This window comes from Rhipicephalus microplus, chromosome 8 (genome assembly GCF_043290135.1).
Source record: "Rhipicephalus microplus isolate Deutch F79 chromosome 8, USDA_Rmic, whole genome shotgun sequence".
NCBI classification, from domain to species: domain Eukaryota; kingdom Metazoa; phylum Arthropoda; class Arachnida; order Ixodida; family Ixodidae; genus Rhipicephalus; species Rhipicephalus microplus.
The window spans coordinates 20,465,979-20,483,880 of record NC_134707.1 but is presented as its reverse complement, the minus strand read 5'-3'; the positions used below and the strand labels follow the sequence as shown (position 1 = coordinate 20,483,880).

The following is a 17,902-nucleotide window of genomic DNA, read 5'->3' as shown; positions in this document are numbered from 1 at the left end:
CACTTTTGCCATACATACATACATTTGTTTTTTTCAGATGCACTGAGGGACCTGTTTTTATCTGATCTCCTTGTACCCGATAAGAAGCTAAAGTCTTTTTGTCAGGTGAGAGCACATCAAGTCATTCAGAGCACAGTTAGCATCTGTTAAACTGTTTATACCAGGCTGCATAGTAGTTATAGCATATTAGAGGTTTGCAGTTGTGAGCCGTTATATATACTGCATATAGCTTGTTGCTTATGGTCATCAACTGTGAAGTTTGAAACAGATATATGGACACATAGGTACTCGTAAACGGGTAATTTTTTTTTTTAAATAAACAACCTTACTAAGGGACAAAAACTAAAAAAGATAGGACCAAGTGCTTGGTCCTGTCGCTTCCTTCTCAGGCTCGCTGTAGCCTATGCAAAGTTAGTATGCACCAGCGAGCCCGCATTAACCCTTTATATCTGTGATTTGTGCCTGGTGTTATAGTCGCATGACAATATCACAGGCCTGACTGCATTGTAACCATGGCACACGGCCAAATGTTTTTATCCACTGCCTGCCTTGTGAACTACTGGCATGATTACGTTATGTTACGCACAGCCTACTTTTTTACAGAGCCAGGAGGTGCGCGATGATAATGTCCCATGACTTGCTGCTACATCTTTAGAATGGAGCAACGTGATTATGGTCACTAAAAATTGTTCAATGCAGCATGTCGCTAGAGCCAATGCATTTTGCATAGCATATCGTATTTATTTGAATCTAGGCCAATAGCTTTTTCAAATTTCTTTCTATCAAACCCCAAGGTCGGCTTTTGAAAGACGTGCCATTTTTCATTTAGAAAAGTGGTGCACAATTAGCGTCATTTAGACGGCATTGTAGTGGTTATTGGCCGAGCCAAGACCCGGCTTAAGCACACACGTGAGGCCGCCATTTTCGTCTCTGTGGTGAGTGTTGAAGCGAGCCGCTTGTCAGTCATGCTTCTGGCTAGTGCCGCTTTTAAAAGCAAAGTTGTCCTAGCTGGGGAGTCGATGTCCGACGTTCAAGCCGGGCGGGACATTGGAGTTGACAAAATAATGTGCGTCACTGAAGCGTCTGTCGCGCGGGACGACATCCCAGGAGCTTTGATTTGATGGTGCATATTTTTAAAAAGTGCGGGATATCCAATGTGCTTGATGACACTGAGGATTGCGCACTGTTTGAAGACAGCGACAAAGAAGTCAGTGATGACGACTCGGATTGAGCGTGGCATTGGCAAGAGCGGTATCTTCACGATGCAAATAACTAGGAACAGCACAAAAAAAGAAAAAGGCAAAGAAACACACACAGCAGGATTAGCTGCTAAATGTTTCTCGAGTTATTTGTATCATGAACCGACTGCTTTGTTTCATCTTCACATTCAAAAAATATTTTCTCTTTGTGAACGCTGTCTTCGCTTTTTCGTTCAGCCTGCATTTGAGGTAATTCTTTTTCAGGGCTTCGGACTTTTGGAGGTTGGCCTAGATTCGAGTGAACACAAAACCAAACGGGAATTGATAAGTTCGAATACCTACTAGCACCAATATATTGCTCTTAAAATGCCAACACTCGCATAAGATAGCATACTCATTCAAAACCACTAGTTCTGTCAACTCCTTTAAAAAAATAATTAGATATTGGAATGAACTTCCCAGAATTAAAGTAAACTTGAGGGACACTGGGGCTTTTTTTGTATCATTGTGAAATTGTGACATGTGTGTTGCCTTGTACCTGTTTTGCTATGTGTCATATCGTACCAAAATTTTGTTTGTATACTGTAATCGTTATAGGTTTTTATAGTAATTATATCTTAAAGCGATAGCATTGAATAGCTCATTATGCAAAAATTCCAGTGTCGGGGCTGGTGTCACCATCGTTGTTGTGAGGGAAAAATCATCTTGTGTGTGACCGAAAAATCGAGAAAGATGCAAATAAAATAAATCGCAAAAAATTTGGGTGTGAATGGGGATTGAACCTGTGTCGTTTGCGGGGCAAGCGGGTGTTCTACCATGCAGCCACACTGCTGCTTGTGAATGCAGTGAAAATAACTTCCTCTGCTTGTGAATGCAGTGAAAATAACTTCCTCCGCTTGTGAATGCAGTGAAAATAACTTTCATGCTTTACAAATGCACACAAGCTGTGTACATGCTTCACGATTCAACATGAAGTATTGCAGTGATATTGCGTGGTAAAAGCGTACATTACCATCGGCATCAGAACTTGTGATTATCGTGATGACTGTGTGGTTTAGAGCCGATCATCGGCTACAAAAGGCACACGCATTACTGCGCGTATTCGTAGTGGGTGCATAGCAAGTTTTAAAAGATTTCATGCACCAAGTGTTTGAAGTGCGCACAGTGAAACCTCGGCGATACGATCTCATCTTGTATGAACTTCGGGGTGATACGAATTTTTCTTTGGTCTCTGGCTGGACCCATTGGCCTGCATTACCATAGAGTACAGTGTTGCGAACAGATTTTCCCGCGGGTCGTTTGATACGAACGCAAGTTACTGCACAGATACAAAAAGGTGCTGCCCGCGCTGTCGCGGATCCATGAACCCAAGCGCGGGCATACGCCCAGCGCTGCCAATTCGTCAGAATCACGGTGACAGTAGACAAAGTAAATCTCGAGTGACGTCTTGTAGCAGTAAGAAAGGGCAGAAGTCGTATATCTACGAGTACAAGTGTGATTGTACGTCTAAAAACTTTGTTGGAAAGCATTCAGAGCCGTTCATGACATTGCTGCAGCCATGAGAAACAATAAATGAGAACATACACCAGCTTTCTTTTGTCACATGCTAATTTTCTCTATTTTTTGGGGACACGAATTTCAGATGATAAGAATATTTTTGGTGACCCCGGGAGATTCGAACCACCAAAGTTTCACTGTACTGCATTCAGCTCTTAAAGGTGAAGCCTAAGGGTCCTATCTAACGCGCACCTTTTTTCCGGTTAAGCGAGTTCATACATCGCATGCGCGTTAAAATCGAGTGCGAAAAAAAAATGAATACGATCCTTCTATTGCCATCGGCATTTCCGAAATGACCGCCCCCTACGTGCTTCGGCATGGCGCGTCGGTCATTTCTGCCTGTGTGTAAAGGCGGCACCACGATGCCTTTTTTAAAAGAAAAGTCATCGCGTGTGACGAAACAGACGGAAATCGGGCCGTATCGCGGTCGTTCGGAGTTCCCGAAACGTGCGTGCGGGACTGGCGGAAACAAAAGCAGAAGATTGTCGACAGCAAAGATTCACGCAAAGGCTTCAGTGGACCAAAGCAGGGCCGGTTTCCGCAAATTGAAGAGCTGCTCGCTGAGTACGTGCTTGAGCAGCGAGTGGCACAGCGGCCCGTGACGACAGAACTGCTCTAAGTGCGGGCTATGCAGTTAGCTTTAGAAAAAGGGCTAACGCGAAGCCAGTTCAAAGTGAGCAAGTGCTGGCTAACTAACTTTATGAAGAGGAAAGGCTTTTCCCTCCGAAAGCGAACTGACATGGGCCAAAACTTGCAGGAGGAGTACGAAGAAAAGCTTCAGTTTTCAGAGGTTCGTCCTAAACTTGCGGCACAACAACGGCTACCTGCTTGGGCAAATCGGGAATGCCGATCAGACGCCTCTTTACTTCGAGATGCCTGGCACCACAACCGTCGAGAAGAAGGGGGCGAAGCAAGTTCGCATGCTGACATCGGGCCACGGTAAAACAAGAGTGACGGCAATGCTCCGTTGCACGTCAGATAGGCACAAGCTTCCCCTGTAACTCATATTTAAACGGAAGGCGCTCCCGAAAGGAGTCGTTTTCCCGAGTAGTGTGATCGTGCGGGCCAAGGAGAAAAAAGGGTGCACGTTGCAATCGATGTCTTACTTTTTTTTTTCGTCGAGAAAAACCGAGTGCGCGTTACAATCGAGGGCGCGGTAGAATCGAGTAAATACGGTATTTGTTATATTTTTGTGTACAATCACAGAAAAGTCATCAGCTATACTGGTTTTGTATATACATTCCCCTGCAGTGATGCCACTTTGGCATTGCAGGAACTACTACGTAAATGAATAACTAAATCAACAGGTTGACTTGCCTTCATCAAAGCAGCAAATGCTTTTCTTACCAGCGTTTTTAGGCGTGCTATGATCGTGTCATGTTATCATCGCGTCACGCTACCTCCCCTGCCTGGTCACCGAGTCACGTGGCTGCGTCACGGGATGCGTTGCTTACCAACGCACGCAGCGACCCCTGGCGAGTGTGAGCGGTAGTGGCCTGGTCGAATCTCGGACGCTGCTGCTGTGGTACCTGGAGGATCTGCTGAAGCAGCGTTACGCGACCTTTCTGCAGTCCCTGGAGACAGTGTCTTTCGACCAAGTGGAGAAGCTCAAGCTGCGTGCAGTCACCTGCATGTTCCACATGCTCACGTACCACCCTGAGAGAGAACTGGTGCGTTGATTATTCGACAATACCCTAAGGCTTCGTTATAACAAAGTTGTATTTTACACGAAATTAGTTCGTTAGATCTGAAAATTCAATGTAGAAGTATGTTCTTAATACCACATTTATTATAATACTCTTCTTCATTCATCTGGTTATAACCGATAATTCGTTATATCTGGCTTGATTGTGTCGGGGTTTCAGTAGCTAACACATAAAAGTTTTTGCAGAGTGTGTTGCAGTGATAAGTTATACAATATGATTTTGTCATGCAAAACCAGCAGCATAACATGTGTGAAACACACAATAAAGCAACTGGTGTGAAAAAAAAAAAAAAACAGACAGGGAAGGCAAAAACAATCAATCTTATCAACTGATAAGCGAAAATTCCAACATTTCTATTTCGTAATTTTCATCACTGGGTGCATGTAAGGCTTTCCATTCCATGATCAATCGAAAACAAAGCGGCTGGTCATCTGTGCTATCCGCAAAATCGGCCAGCCAAGACTAGTTGATGATAAGAATAGCATAGAGTAAGGCATAAGTCACCGCTCCACAATGCCGCGTCTCCGTCTCGATATTGTCGGATACACTTTCAAGGTTGGTGTTAGTGTGTCAGTTAAATTATGTTCGTTCACGAAAACCGTTGTGGACGTTGTTTCAACATGCTTTTCATCATGGCATCGCTATGCATAGGTGAGATTCGCATTGTGACGCTGCTGGGAAAGAAAAAAAAGCAGCTGACAGATACCTTTCGACTTTTAGGAACAAAAAATTTTTCCTGTTTTGCCAGCTCAAGCCATCTATATTTTTTAAAATTTTTCTACAACGAAATTTTCGCATCAACGAAATGTTTTCCGTGCCCCGTCAGTTTCGTTGTAGCGAGGTTTGACTGTATTACCCTAGTACCACACCTGTCCATCTTTCTATGTGTTCCATCTTTGAGGCGTCGTTTTGTCCTTCCTTAGCATGGTTTTACTCAATAAGCGAGCTCTCAGTCGCTTCTCCTGCGTAATCCATTTTTCTGTTGGCTTGCCTTTTCAGTTTTTACTGGAGCGACTGATCAACAAACTAGGTGACCGCACGCATGCAGTTGCCTCCCGGGTAGCTCACCACTTGACCCAGCTGACCAATCACCATCCTCGCATGAAAGGCGCTGTGTTGACCGAAGTGGACCGGTTTGTCTACCGTCCAAACGTGGCACCAAAGGCACAATACTACGCCCTCTGTTTTCTTAGCCAGGTGGGTGGTCACCATAACTTCTTGCATCTGAAAAAAGTACAAGATAGTATGAGCTGAGACTCGGCTCAAGCTCTCCTCAAATGTTGGTGTACAAGGTGGCTCTACGTCAATGCAGGGAAGATGGCTCCGACAGCAACAGCTGAAACTGATGGCAGATGAGAACGGGGAGTGACGCTAGTTACTGAAATGGCGTGAAAACAAAGCTTTTGCAAACTTCCAGAATACTTAACAGGGTCGTTTCTATTAAGTTGTGAAATGAGCTTGCATGGATGAGAGTGTGCGGGTTATATGCGCGAGTCTTCTAAATTTTCCAGAGGGGCTGTAGTTTTGTGTGCATATTATGTTTGATCAGTTCTAGAAGTAGGCTCTGGAGTCCCACAAAGGTCTGTCCTGGGCTCCTTATCATCATTAATTTTTATAAACGACCTTCCAGAACATATATCCTCGAACATTTGCCTTTATGCAGATGATGGTGCTTGATATGGTGCGATTCTTTCCGCCGCGGACGGAAAGCGTACAAGTGATTTTATTAACTCATTTTGTGCCTGGTGTGAAAAATTAACATTAGATTCGGAAGAATTGTTGTTTTGTTCTTCATAAAAAAGTAATGTTGGTTATTGCAATAAACACTAGCAATGGTGCCTCTTTAACCAGAGTTGTGCTGTACAAGTATCTCGGTGTCACATTCAAGATCTTTCATGGTCTACTCACATTGCCTTAACATGTTTTAAAGTCTTCAAACAACTGGGATGTCTTCGTCGAACAATGCAGAATGTCTCAAAAGATATTAAACTTTAAATGTATAAGTCGCTTGTTCTCCCTATCATCGATTACCGTATTTAGTTGCGTAATGACACTTTTTTTTCTCGAAAAATTTGAGCATGGTAAGGGGTGCATTTGTTATGCGGGGAAAATTTTATGAAAACTTTTTTGGGATGACCAATAAATGTGGTAATGCAAAAAAAAGTTAGGTCGCTTAGCCCTTCGCAATTGATGTTCATGTACACTGTTAGGAAATAGTTTTTTTGTTGCACTTTACTCATCTTTGGTCCCCGCAGGGGCGCCTGCGCAAGTAGGCCTTTGGTGTGTAGCGACACCACGGACCCGAGCTAACGGGGGAGTTTCGGCTTCCTCCCACGCCTAGCCGTGCGTGGCTTTGCCGTGTCCGGGGAAAAGGGGATCCTGGGGGTTGAGTCAATGCTGGGTGATTGGACCTTTAAGGCCCCCCGGCAGAGGCAACACACCCCTTTGGCCCCGGCTTCACGTAGACGGCACCCCTGGGCTGACCCACCCAGGGGAAATCGGCAGTCGCCTTTTCCTATTTCTCTCTTCCTACATCTTAGTCTTTTCTCGTCTTTAAATCTATCCTGTCTTCTTCTCTCTTCTATTTACTTCCGATTTTTCCTGGCGGCAAGGGTTAACCTTGTGTAATTACTCAACCTTGAGTAGTTATATTTGGTTATAGTGGCAATGTACGGCTGGCGTCTGCAGCCTTATGCTATTAAGTGCTTCAGCGTCCCCTGGTTGGACTCCATGGTGGGTGGTCGCCATTGCTGCCGAAAAAAAAGTACACTACTATGGGAACACCTGCATTTCCCCATCTCCTAGATCGTCTTCCGCTTAAGAGGGGACGCATCGATGAAATATCAATTTTCAGCCAACCCAGACAATGCTTTCCAAAATTCCATGTAGTGCACAGCGAAAAGCCAGCAAAACAAGCCAGAGCCATATCTCCATTTCTTGTTGCTAAATCTCTGACTGAGCTCTTTGGCCCAGGATACAAGGTTACAAAGATGGCTAGCGGAGACCTTCTCCTTGAGCTGCCTGAAAAACACCACTATGAAAAACTTGGCAGTCTCGTAGCATTTGGTAATATCCCAGTATCTGTTTCACCTCATAGATCAATGAACACCTCACGCGGCGTTGTTTCAGAAGCAGACCTTTTTGAAATGTCTGAACAGGAACTGCTTGAAGGGTGGAAAGAGCAAAATGTTAGGGACGTGAAACGAATCGTGATCAGACGCGACAACAAAGGAATACCTACCAAACATTTAATACTCGCTTTTGCATCTAGCACACTGCCTTCATCTATAGACACAGGCTACATCAAACTCTCTGTCCGTCCCTACATTCCCAATCCAAGACGGTGTTATAAATGTCAACGATTTGGTCATGGCTCGCAGAACTGCCGGGGTCAGGAAACTTGTGCAAGATGTGGTAGCCACGGCCACACATCTGATAACTGTGTTACTACGCCTCACTGCGTGAATTGTGACGGGGAACACGCCGTGTATTCGCGTTCGTGTCCTAACTGGAAGAAAGAAAAAGAAATAATCACTCTTAAAGTCAAAGAAAACATCACATTCAAAGAAGCAAGACGAAGAGTGTCGCCATTTTACGGCGCAACATATGCTGATGCGGCGCATCAGGGGCAACGCCGCACCAGCCCTCGCCACCCCTTCGGCCAGCGCAGAGCGAGCCGTTGGCTGTGGCGCCTGCCCCCAAGGCAGCAGTAGTTCAGTCTACTCCGCCTTCAAGCAAATTGAGGCCGGAGACTCCAGGGTCCTCTGGTCTCAAGGCCTCCCCTCACCAGGCGAGGCCTAAAATCCGAACCACCAGCTCGCATGTGCGGGCATCCAGTGCCTCTGAGGAGGCAATGGATACAACGGTACCCTTGGTACCGAAAGAGCGGCGCGCCTCCTTGGAGCGCGCCAAGAAAAATAAAAAACCAATAACGGGGCCGGACGACCGTCCTGCCACCTAAAATAACAAGCTCACTCTAACACAGGACACTCTCTGTACACACAGCAGCATCTCTTCTTTTAATATGCAGACAGAAATATTACAGTGGAACATCGGAGGCCTTCTTCGAAACCTTGATGACTTACAAGAACTCCTCCATGAATACAATCCAAGAGTGCTGTGTGTACAAGAGACACACTTAAAACGAACAAACACAAACTTTTTACGTAAGTACGTAATCTTCCGAAAGAATAAAGATGATGCCATGCCACCATCCGGTGGTGTAGCGGTTATAGTTAGTCAAGGGATAGCATGCACACAATTACCCCTTAAAACTTCCCTCGAGGCGGTGGCTGTCCGAGCAGTTATTCTAAACAAACTTGTCACTGTCTGCTCTTTGTACATACCTCCGCACCACCGTCTTGAAAAACTTCAATTCCAGTCTTTAATAGACGAACTACCTGAACCTTATCTGGTCCTTGGGGACCTGAACGCACATAATGGTCTGTGGGGTGACTCTCGCTGTGATGCACGAGGTCGTCTCATTGAACAATTCCTCATTTCATCAGGTGCTTGTCTGTTGAATAGGAAAGAGGCAACATACTATAACCTTGCCAACAAAACTTACTCTTCCATAGACCTGAGTATCGCATCTCCTTCACTTGTACCATTGCTTCAGTGGAAAGTCATAAAAAATCCATACGGAAGTGACCATTTTCCTTTAGTTTTGAGTACACCAATAATATATGAATGTCCTCCACATGTTCCCAAATGGCTGGTAAACAAAGCCGACTGGGAACAATTTCAAAAGCTTACCCACTTAAATTGGACTGACATATGCGGATTAGGCATAGATGAAGCTATGCAGTACTTCACGGCCTTTCTTACTGACGCAGCAGCCAAGTGCATTCCACAAACGTCTGGACTGCCCGGCAAACGACATGTCCCGTGGTGGAACACTGAGTGTCAGAATGCGCGAAAGGAACAGAACAGGGCATGGAGGTTGCTGCGGAACTCGCCGACGGCGGAAAACCTTGAGAGCTTTAAAAAAATAAAATCTCGAGGCAGGAGAACGCGTCGGCAGGCCAGAAGAGAAAGTTGGCACAAGTTTTTATCAGGAATAAATTCATATACACAAGAGGCCAAAGTCTGGAACATGGTTCGTAGGGTAGCAGGAAGAAAAGTACACTCATTCCCACTCGTAAACACTCAGGGTGATCGATACCTTGGAAGATCAGGCAAACTTCCTCGGTGCACACTTTGAACGGGTATCCAGCTCGTCCCACTATACCGACACTTTCCAAAAATACAGAACAAGAATAGAAAAGCAGAAACTCAAACACAAAACCACTAGATACGAGGCATATAACCAAGCTTTCAGTCTAGCTGAGCTCCGAGCATCTCTAAACTCCTGCAGTACTTCTGCCCCAGGTTCTGACCGTGTGGTGTATGAAATGTTAAAAAACCTACCAGCAGAAACACGAAAAACCCTACTCTGTTTGTACTATGCTATCCGGTTTTCTGGCGCTATCCCTATTTCCTGGAAAGAGGCTATTATTATTCCCATTTTGAAAGAGGGCAAGGACCCTTCTTTTAGCTTCAAGTTATAGGCCTATTGCACTTACAAGCTGCTTGTGCAAAGTCTTCGAAAAAATGATAAACTGCCGACTTGTACATATCCTTGAAACAAACAATTTGCTCGACCCATTTCAGTGCAGGTTTCGGGAAAGTAGATCCACCACAGACCACCTTGTTCGTATCGAGGCACAGATCAGAGACGCCTTTGTCCATAAACAATATTTTCTCTCTGTGTTCCTCGATATCGAAAAGCCTTATGATACAACATGGCGTTTTGGAATTCTAAGAGACCTGTCTCACCTTGGTGTGCGCGGAAGAATGTTTCACATAATCGAAAGTTACCTGTCAAACCGGACATTCCGTGTCCGTGTGGGCAGTGTTCTCTCCCAAACATTTGTCCAGGAAACAGGCGTGCCACAAGGTGGTGTACTTAATTGCACACTTTTTATTATCAAAATGAATTCCACTTGTTCATCCCCAGCAATATGTTCTATTGTACATATGTCGACGGCGTTCAGCTTGGCTTCAAGTCATGCAACTTGGCAATGTGTGAGTGGCAGGTCCAGCTGGGTTTAAACAAGGTCTCCAAATGGGCAGATGAAAACGGATTTTGACTTAACCCACAAAAAAGCACGTGTGTCTTGTTCTCTCGAAAGAGAGGCATGCACTCAGAACCCGACATTGAACTGAACGGTCAACGTCTGTCTGTTAATACGGAGCATAAATTCTTAGGATTAATCTTGGACAACAAGTTGACCTTCGTACCGCACATCAAGTATTTAAAAACAAAATGTTTAAAAGCCATGAATGTTATAAAAGTATTGTCACGTACTACTTGGGGTAGTGATAGGCAATGTCTCATGAATCTGTATCGAAGCCTCATTCGCACCCGCTTAGATTATGGGGCCGTTGTTTATCAGTCTGCAACTCAAAGTGCTTTGAAGATGCTGGACCCCGTGCACCATTTGGGCATCCGCCTTTCTACGGGTGCTTTTCGCACCAGCCCCGTAGAAAGCCTTTACGTTGAGTCAAATGAGTGGTCGCTTCATCTGCAGAGAACTTACATGTCCTTTGTTTATTTCCTTAAGGTGAAAGCAGACAAGAAGCACCCCTCATACTCTACTATTAATGATTTGTCGAGCTCAATTCTGTTTCAAAACAGGCCTTCGATGAGGCAGCCCTTCTCAGTTCGCCTGAAGGGTCTAGCTGAGGAAACTGGAGTCTCACTTGAACACAGTTTAATGGCTCCTGTAGCATACCCGCCACCGTGGCAATGGCAGACTATAGACTGTGATGTGTCTTTTCTAGAAGTTACAAAGCATGCGCCTATTGCCCATATTCGAACATATTTCCTCGCACTTCAACACAAATACACACATCCTGAGTTTTGACAGATGCCTCCAAGTCTAACTCCTCTGTGTCCTACGCTGCTGTCGGCCCATCCTTTTCGGATGCTGGCCCTCTACATCCAGGCACAAGTATCTTCACAGCGGAAGCCTATGCGATACTTGTGGCGGCTAAACACATCAAACAATTACAAATACAAAAAGCAGTAATTTATACAGACTCCCTTAGTGTGGTAACGGCTCTGCACAGTCTTAAAAAACAAAAAAACCCGGTCCTTGTCTCACTTTACTCCATTTTGTGCACACTCTACACACTCAAACAACATGTTGTAGTGTGCTGGGTGCCAGGGCACCGTGAGATTCAAGGCAACGTGAGGGCGGATCAGCTCGCTGCATCCGTTCACAAAAGCACCGCCACTACACCCATATCAATCCCGGCCCTTGATCTTAAGCCGTCTCTCAAACGAAACCTCAGGGTATACTGGCAGAGCAAGTGGGATACACACACACAAAACAAACTACACGTTATTAAACCATACCTTGGTCATTGGCTGCCCGTATCGAAATCGCGTCATACAGAGGTAATACTAACGAGACTTAGGATAGGACACACATACACGACACACACATATCTTTTGTCCGGTGGCGATCCACCATTGTGCGACAGATGTGGTGAAGCATTAACAGTGCTTCACACGTTAATCCAGTGCAAACACTTAGAAACTCTAAGAAAACAACATTTTCCATTACCCTACCGACAACATATACCTTTACACCCTGCAATGTTCGTCGGTAGGGAACCGCTTTTTAGTCATAAATCCTTGTTAGCGTTTTTAAAAGCACTTCATAGTTTTCATATCATATACCCGGGCATTCCGTAGCACAACCTTTCCAGAGAGGTTTTTGCTGCGGTGGCTACCCAAGAAAGCACTTGCCTCACGGCCCTTGGACGCAAGGGTACGAACGAGTGAGGCACTTGTGCTAATGCCAGACACGTCCACCATCGTTTTTCTTTATCACGAACTTTTGTCACCTATTCACACCACACACACCTTTCACGGCGTGGTCATGATTTTATTACTTGTATGTTTTTACCCGCCTTGTTGCGAGGAATTTTATGGCCCTTATACAGCCGCTAATCACAATCATTGTCCACATTCTTTGTCCCATGGACTGGCGCTCTTTGGCCATCAAATGGCCCTTGCGCCAAAAAACACCATATATCATCATTTACTCATCTTTGGTGGTTGATGGCAGCTGTCTTCTGCAAGCTTTCCCCACGCTGTCCGCACACGCCATAAAAGCGTTTTGCAGCTATCGTTTCTTGCAATCGTTTAACCGCAACAGTGGTATCTGCTGTGATCTCAAGGGGCACTCAGAAGCGTGCGCTACGATGCTACGACACACTTTGCCAACTTCACGGCAACCTCGCACCACGACCGCGCCGCCGCTGTTGACATTGCAGCAAGCTACCCCAAAGCATCGAAACAAACCGTCGATAGCAAGATTAACGACAAAACACAGCCGCCGCCTCATTTCTATATGAGAAGTCCCTGTATGCGGGGAGAACAAGTGGAGCGAGAATCGGGGGTGCTACCACGTTGCAGAAATCGTCACGAGCTTTTCTGGGCAAGAAGCGATTTTTTTCTGATTTTCTAGAAACCTGTGACGCGATAGTGACGAATGACCCTTCGCGACAGCAAACCCTGTCGTTGTCGCTCGAAAATCATGTGCACGTCATTGGGCGTTAAAGTTTTCTGTTTGCAGGAAGCAACCATCGGTTTGCACGGGCAGTTTCGTGACCTTCGCTCGCTGCGTGCTTATCAGCTGAGATGTCTCTACACTCGCACCGTTCGTGAACCCTGCTGTGGCGCACAGATAAAAAAACTGGAGATGTGCTGCGCACAGATAGAAAGAAAAACAATATGGCATGCGGCAATGGGCGAAGGGGGTGGGAGGGAGTGAGCCATGGTAGGTCAGCGTAGTAAATAAAAAGGGAAGAGATCCAACAGGTAAGGAGGCGCCAGGTGTCGGTGAAAATCTAAATTTTGACGACTGAAGTCGGGGAGTGCGTTTATTATGCGAGTGCCTTCAATATGCGAGTAAATACGGTATTCCTCCATAGTGTGGTCACCTTACAGACAATGCGACATACTCAGACTCGAAACAGTTAAAAAAAAAACTGCCTGTTTCATTTTTTGCAGGTAAAACCTCTACTTCTCAGCGTCATTAGCATTACATGAACTAAAGCTAGAACCTCTTTCTGTATGTCGTTGTGTATAATCATTAAAATTTTTGCACAACATAAGTAATCGACAATTCATAATTCATGTTGCATTTCAAACACAGCCTTTTTGTCATTTGCCAAGCCTTCCTCTGTGTGCAACTTCCTCGAGCTCAATCTTGCTACCTTTTTAGCACGTACAGACATTAAGTAAAGTTTCTTTCCTCGCACATGAAAATTACGTAATTCATTCGGTAGCCGAACAAGATAGCAGAGTTGCCTCTCCGGCAAGCGTCTCACCCACAGGCGTCTTCGTCCTCTTCGCAAAGTGCTACGGCTGCTCCTGTCGATTGTGCACCGTAACATTACTCCCCTGCGGCGGAAGCACCATCTCGGCGCTTGGTACGAACTACCAGGGTGATAGGGTTTGAGTCTGGAAATGTAGACAACATCCATCTGGAGTGAGGGGGTCGAAGAGGCATTGTTTAGGGGTGTGATCTTGTAGGTCACGTCACTGAGTTGTCGTAACACTTGTAGGGGCCGTGGTAGTGTGGTAGTAGCTTCACTGAGAAGCCGACTTGGTGATTTGGTGTTCAGAGAAGTACCAGAGACCCCGGCTGGAAGTGCAGGCTTTGGTGGCGACTGTCATAACGGTCTTTTTGGTGCTCTTGCGACAAGTGCAGCCGATCATGGGGAAGCTGACGGGCTGCATGGGCTCAAGAAACGACATCGCTGGCGTACTCAGTAAACAAGGGGCAGCTTAAGGAAGGAGCGTGTCAAATGGTAACGTTGGATGTCTGCCAAATAGCAAATAAAACGGCAAATAATTAGCTGTGTCGTGTCATGAAGAGTTGTACGCAAAGGTGACAAAGGGGAGTGCTTTGTCCCAGTCACGGTGATCTGGTGAAATGTACATTGACAGCATATGCATCAGCGTTCGGTTCATACGCTATGTCAATCTGTTTGTCTGTGGATGAAAGCGGTGGTAAGCTTGTGCTCAGTGGAGCAGGCGCACAGAATGTCATCCACAACACATGAAAGGAAGTACCTCCCTCGATCAGCAAGCAGCTGCCGCGGAGCGCCGTGATGAAGAATGACTTCATACAAGAGAAAGTCGGCGACATCAGTGGAACAGCTTGTCGGCAGTACCTGAGTGATGGCAAAGCGTGTGGCGTAATCTGTGGCGACTGCAACCCATTTAATCCCGGAGGTGGACGTAGGAATCAAGCCCAACAGGTCAAGGCCAACACGGAAGAATGGTTCGGTCGGTATGTCAATGGGCTGTAGGAGGCCAGACGGTAGCACAGAGGGGCGCTTGCGGCGTTGGCAGCGGTCGCAAGCAGTGACGTAGCGAACCACAGAACGATACAGTCCGGGCCAGAAAAGGCAATGTCGCACACGATCATAGTTACGAGAGACACCTAGGTGACCGGCTGTAGGTACGTCGTGGAGTTGTTCGAGAACGCTGGAACGCAGGTGGTGGGGAAGCACGAGTAGTAATTCTGGGCCATCGGCGTTGAAGCTGCGACGGTACAGAATGTTATCGTGCAGTTCGAACAGGTGAACTGAAGGATCTGTTGGAGCAGAGGTCAGATGCTCTATGATGGAGAGTAACGATGGGTCACGTTGTTCGGTGGAGATATCACCCAAAGCCTGGATGGAGAGCACGCAGGAGTCTGATGAGAGGTCTGTCAAGTCGGGCGTTTCAACCGAATGATGTGACAAACAGTCTGCGTCTGTGTGCAGGCCTCCCAACTTGTAGTGCACCATGAACGAGTATTCTTGGAGATGCAGCGCCCAGCGACCGAGACATCCAGATGGGTCCTTTAGCGATGAGAGCCAACAGAGAGCGTGATGGTCAGTAACAACGGAAAAAGTTGAGCCATATAGGTAAGGCCTGAAATTTGTCACGGCCCACACTAAAGCTAGGCATTCACGGTCAGTGATGGAGAACTTCCGTTCAGCAGGTGAAAGAAGACTGGCGTAAGCAATCGCGCGATTCCTCTCGTGCTGTTGTTGGCCGAGGACCGCTCCAATTCCATGGCCACTAGCATTGGTTCGAAGCTCTGTAGGTGATGCAGGGTCGAAATGGGCCAGTATTGGTGGCGTAGTCAGCAGATGGATAAGAGCCGAAAAAGCGTTCGTTTGCTCTTCGCCCCATGTGAAGGGAACATCCTTGTTTAAGAGATCAGTAAGCGATCGTGCGATGTCGGGGAAGTTGCGGACGAATCGACGAAAATAGGAACATAGCCCTACAAAACTTCAGAGGTCCTTGGTTGAAGGTGGTTCAGGAAATTCTTGTACTGCTCGCACCTTGTCAAGATCCAGTTGAACACCAGCGTCACTGTGAAGGTGGTTGAGTATGATGATTTGGCGACGTCCGAAATGGCATTTAGCAGAATTAAGCTGGAAAGGGGCTCTTCGAAAAACATCCAGAACGGCTGACAGACGTGTTATATGGCTGTCAAAGGTAGGTGAAAAGACGATGACATCGTCCAAGTAACATAAGCAGATGGACCACTTATATCCTCGGAGAAGGCAGTTCATCATGCGCTCGAAAGTTGCCGGCGCATTACACAGTCCAAACGGCATGACTTTGAACTGGTAGAGGCCGTCGGGCGTAACGAAAGCGGTTTTTTCACGATCCATGGGGTCGACGGAGATTTGCCAATAGCCGGACCGAAGGTCGATAGACGAAAAGTATTGGGCACCATGGAGGTAATCGAGGGCGTCATTAATCCGAGGCAAAGGGTAGACATCTTTGTGGGTAACTTTGTTTAAATGGCGATAGTCCACGCAAAAGCGCCAGCTGCCATCCTTCTTCTCAACGAGCACGACTGGGGAGGCCCAGGGGCTAGATGATGGTTCTATGACGTCTTTAGTAATCATTTTGTCCACTTCATTCTGAATTACTTGGCGTTCCTTGTGAGATACGCGATATGGACGCAGCCGTATAGGACTGGCATCACCAGTGTTGAACCGGTGAGTCACGGCAGTTGTTTGGCCGAGAGGACGGTGGTCAAAGTAAAAAATGTCTCTATATGATGTTAGCAGACGTTGGAGGCCGGCAGCTTGCGCTGGGGTGAGATCTTGTTAATGCCATCGGCAGGCAGAGTGTAATTGCAGCCAAGACAGGGGGATCTAGCATCGGTGTCCAAACCAGTTACGTTGCAGCTGTCAAGTGGAGATAGGGTGGCCAAAGACATGTCTTGCGGAATAACTTGAGTCAAGAGACTGACGTTGAGTAGGGGTATGACCACTGTATTATCAGCGACAGAGACAACAGTGTGAGCAAGGGCAACGTCTTGGGTCATCAGTACGTCGACTATAGGAGTGACAAGGTAGTCACTATAGGGCACATCACGTGAGAACGGCAAAGTGACGTATGTAGCAGCTTGCGGAGGCAAGCGAACGTGGTGACGGGAGCATAAACAAGGAGAATGATCAGCTGGAAAATCGGCAAGCTGTGGCAGTTCAAGCTGAAGAGCACCAGTGGTACAATCAATGAGCGCAGAATGACGTGACAGGAAGTCCGAGCCAAGTATTAGGTCATGAGGACACATTTCAATGATGACTAACTGAACTAATGTAGGATGACCGGCAATGGACACATCAGTGACTCGGAGTGTGCGGGAAGCGACAGGTGTGAGCACTTTATGTAGGCGTCGGCGAAGGTTTGCGTTCATTACAAAAATGTGCGCTCCAGTATCTATAAGGGCAGAAATAGTCACACCATCAACGTCAATGTCTAACAAACTTTGTCTCGTCAGAAGCGTCGAGAGGATTTGTGGAGGAAGTCGATAATGCAGCGTCACCTCCGGGCGCTGCATCATTTAGTTTTCTGGATAGGCAGGAGCGGGGCTGAATGGGGATGACGGCCTACGAGTCTGCGGTGAGCGAGATGACTGGCGACGTCCTGGAGACAAACGCGACTGACGACTATGCGGTGAAGATCGGCTGTTGAACTTTCTGTAGTTGTTTGGCGAAGAAGGCTGCGCGGCAGATGCAAAGCGGGTGCTTTTCTGTCGGTAGTAATGTTCAGACGACGTTCGAGGTGGTGAGGACCAGCAGTAATGGCAGTACCGGACGACATGACCAATACGATGGCAATGAAAGCAAATTGGTCGATTGTCGACGGTTCTCCACGCAGCAGGGTCGCCAGAACGAGCCGTAAACGACGGCCACTTCGAAGTTACGTTGCGAGGCGGTTACCAAGCACATCCACCAAATGTGACTGGGAAAGATTTTGGTTTATAGTATAGCGTCCACAGAGAATCGGCAGCCAAACAAGATAGTCGAGTTGTCTCTCGCGCAAGGTCTCACCCACAGGCGTCTTCTTCGTCCTCTTCGCAA

The 17,902-nt window shown here is 46.6% G+C and overlaps 1 protein-coding gene across 1 annotated transcript in view; it reads left to right on the top strand.

Moving 5' to 3' along the window:
• Positions 1 to 17,902, top strand: part of Noc1 (Nucleolar complex protein 1) — a 47,431-nt gene that overhangs the window by 4,019 nt on the left and 25,510 nt on the right. Inside the window, exons 4-6 of the mRNA XM_037416378.2 lie at positions 38 to 105; positions 4,223 to 4,426; positions 5,462 to 5,659. Coding sequence (XP_037272275.2) covers positions 38 to 105; positions 4,223 to 4,426; positions 5,462 to 5,659 — 470 coding nt within the window. The remainder of the gene's footprint in view (positions 1 to 37; positions 106 to 4,222; positions 4,427 to 5,461; positions 5,660 to 17,902) is intronic.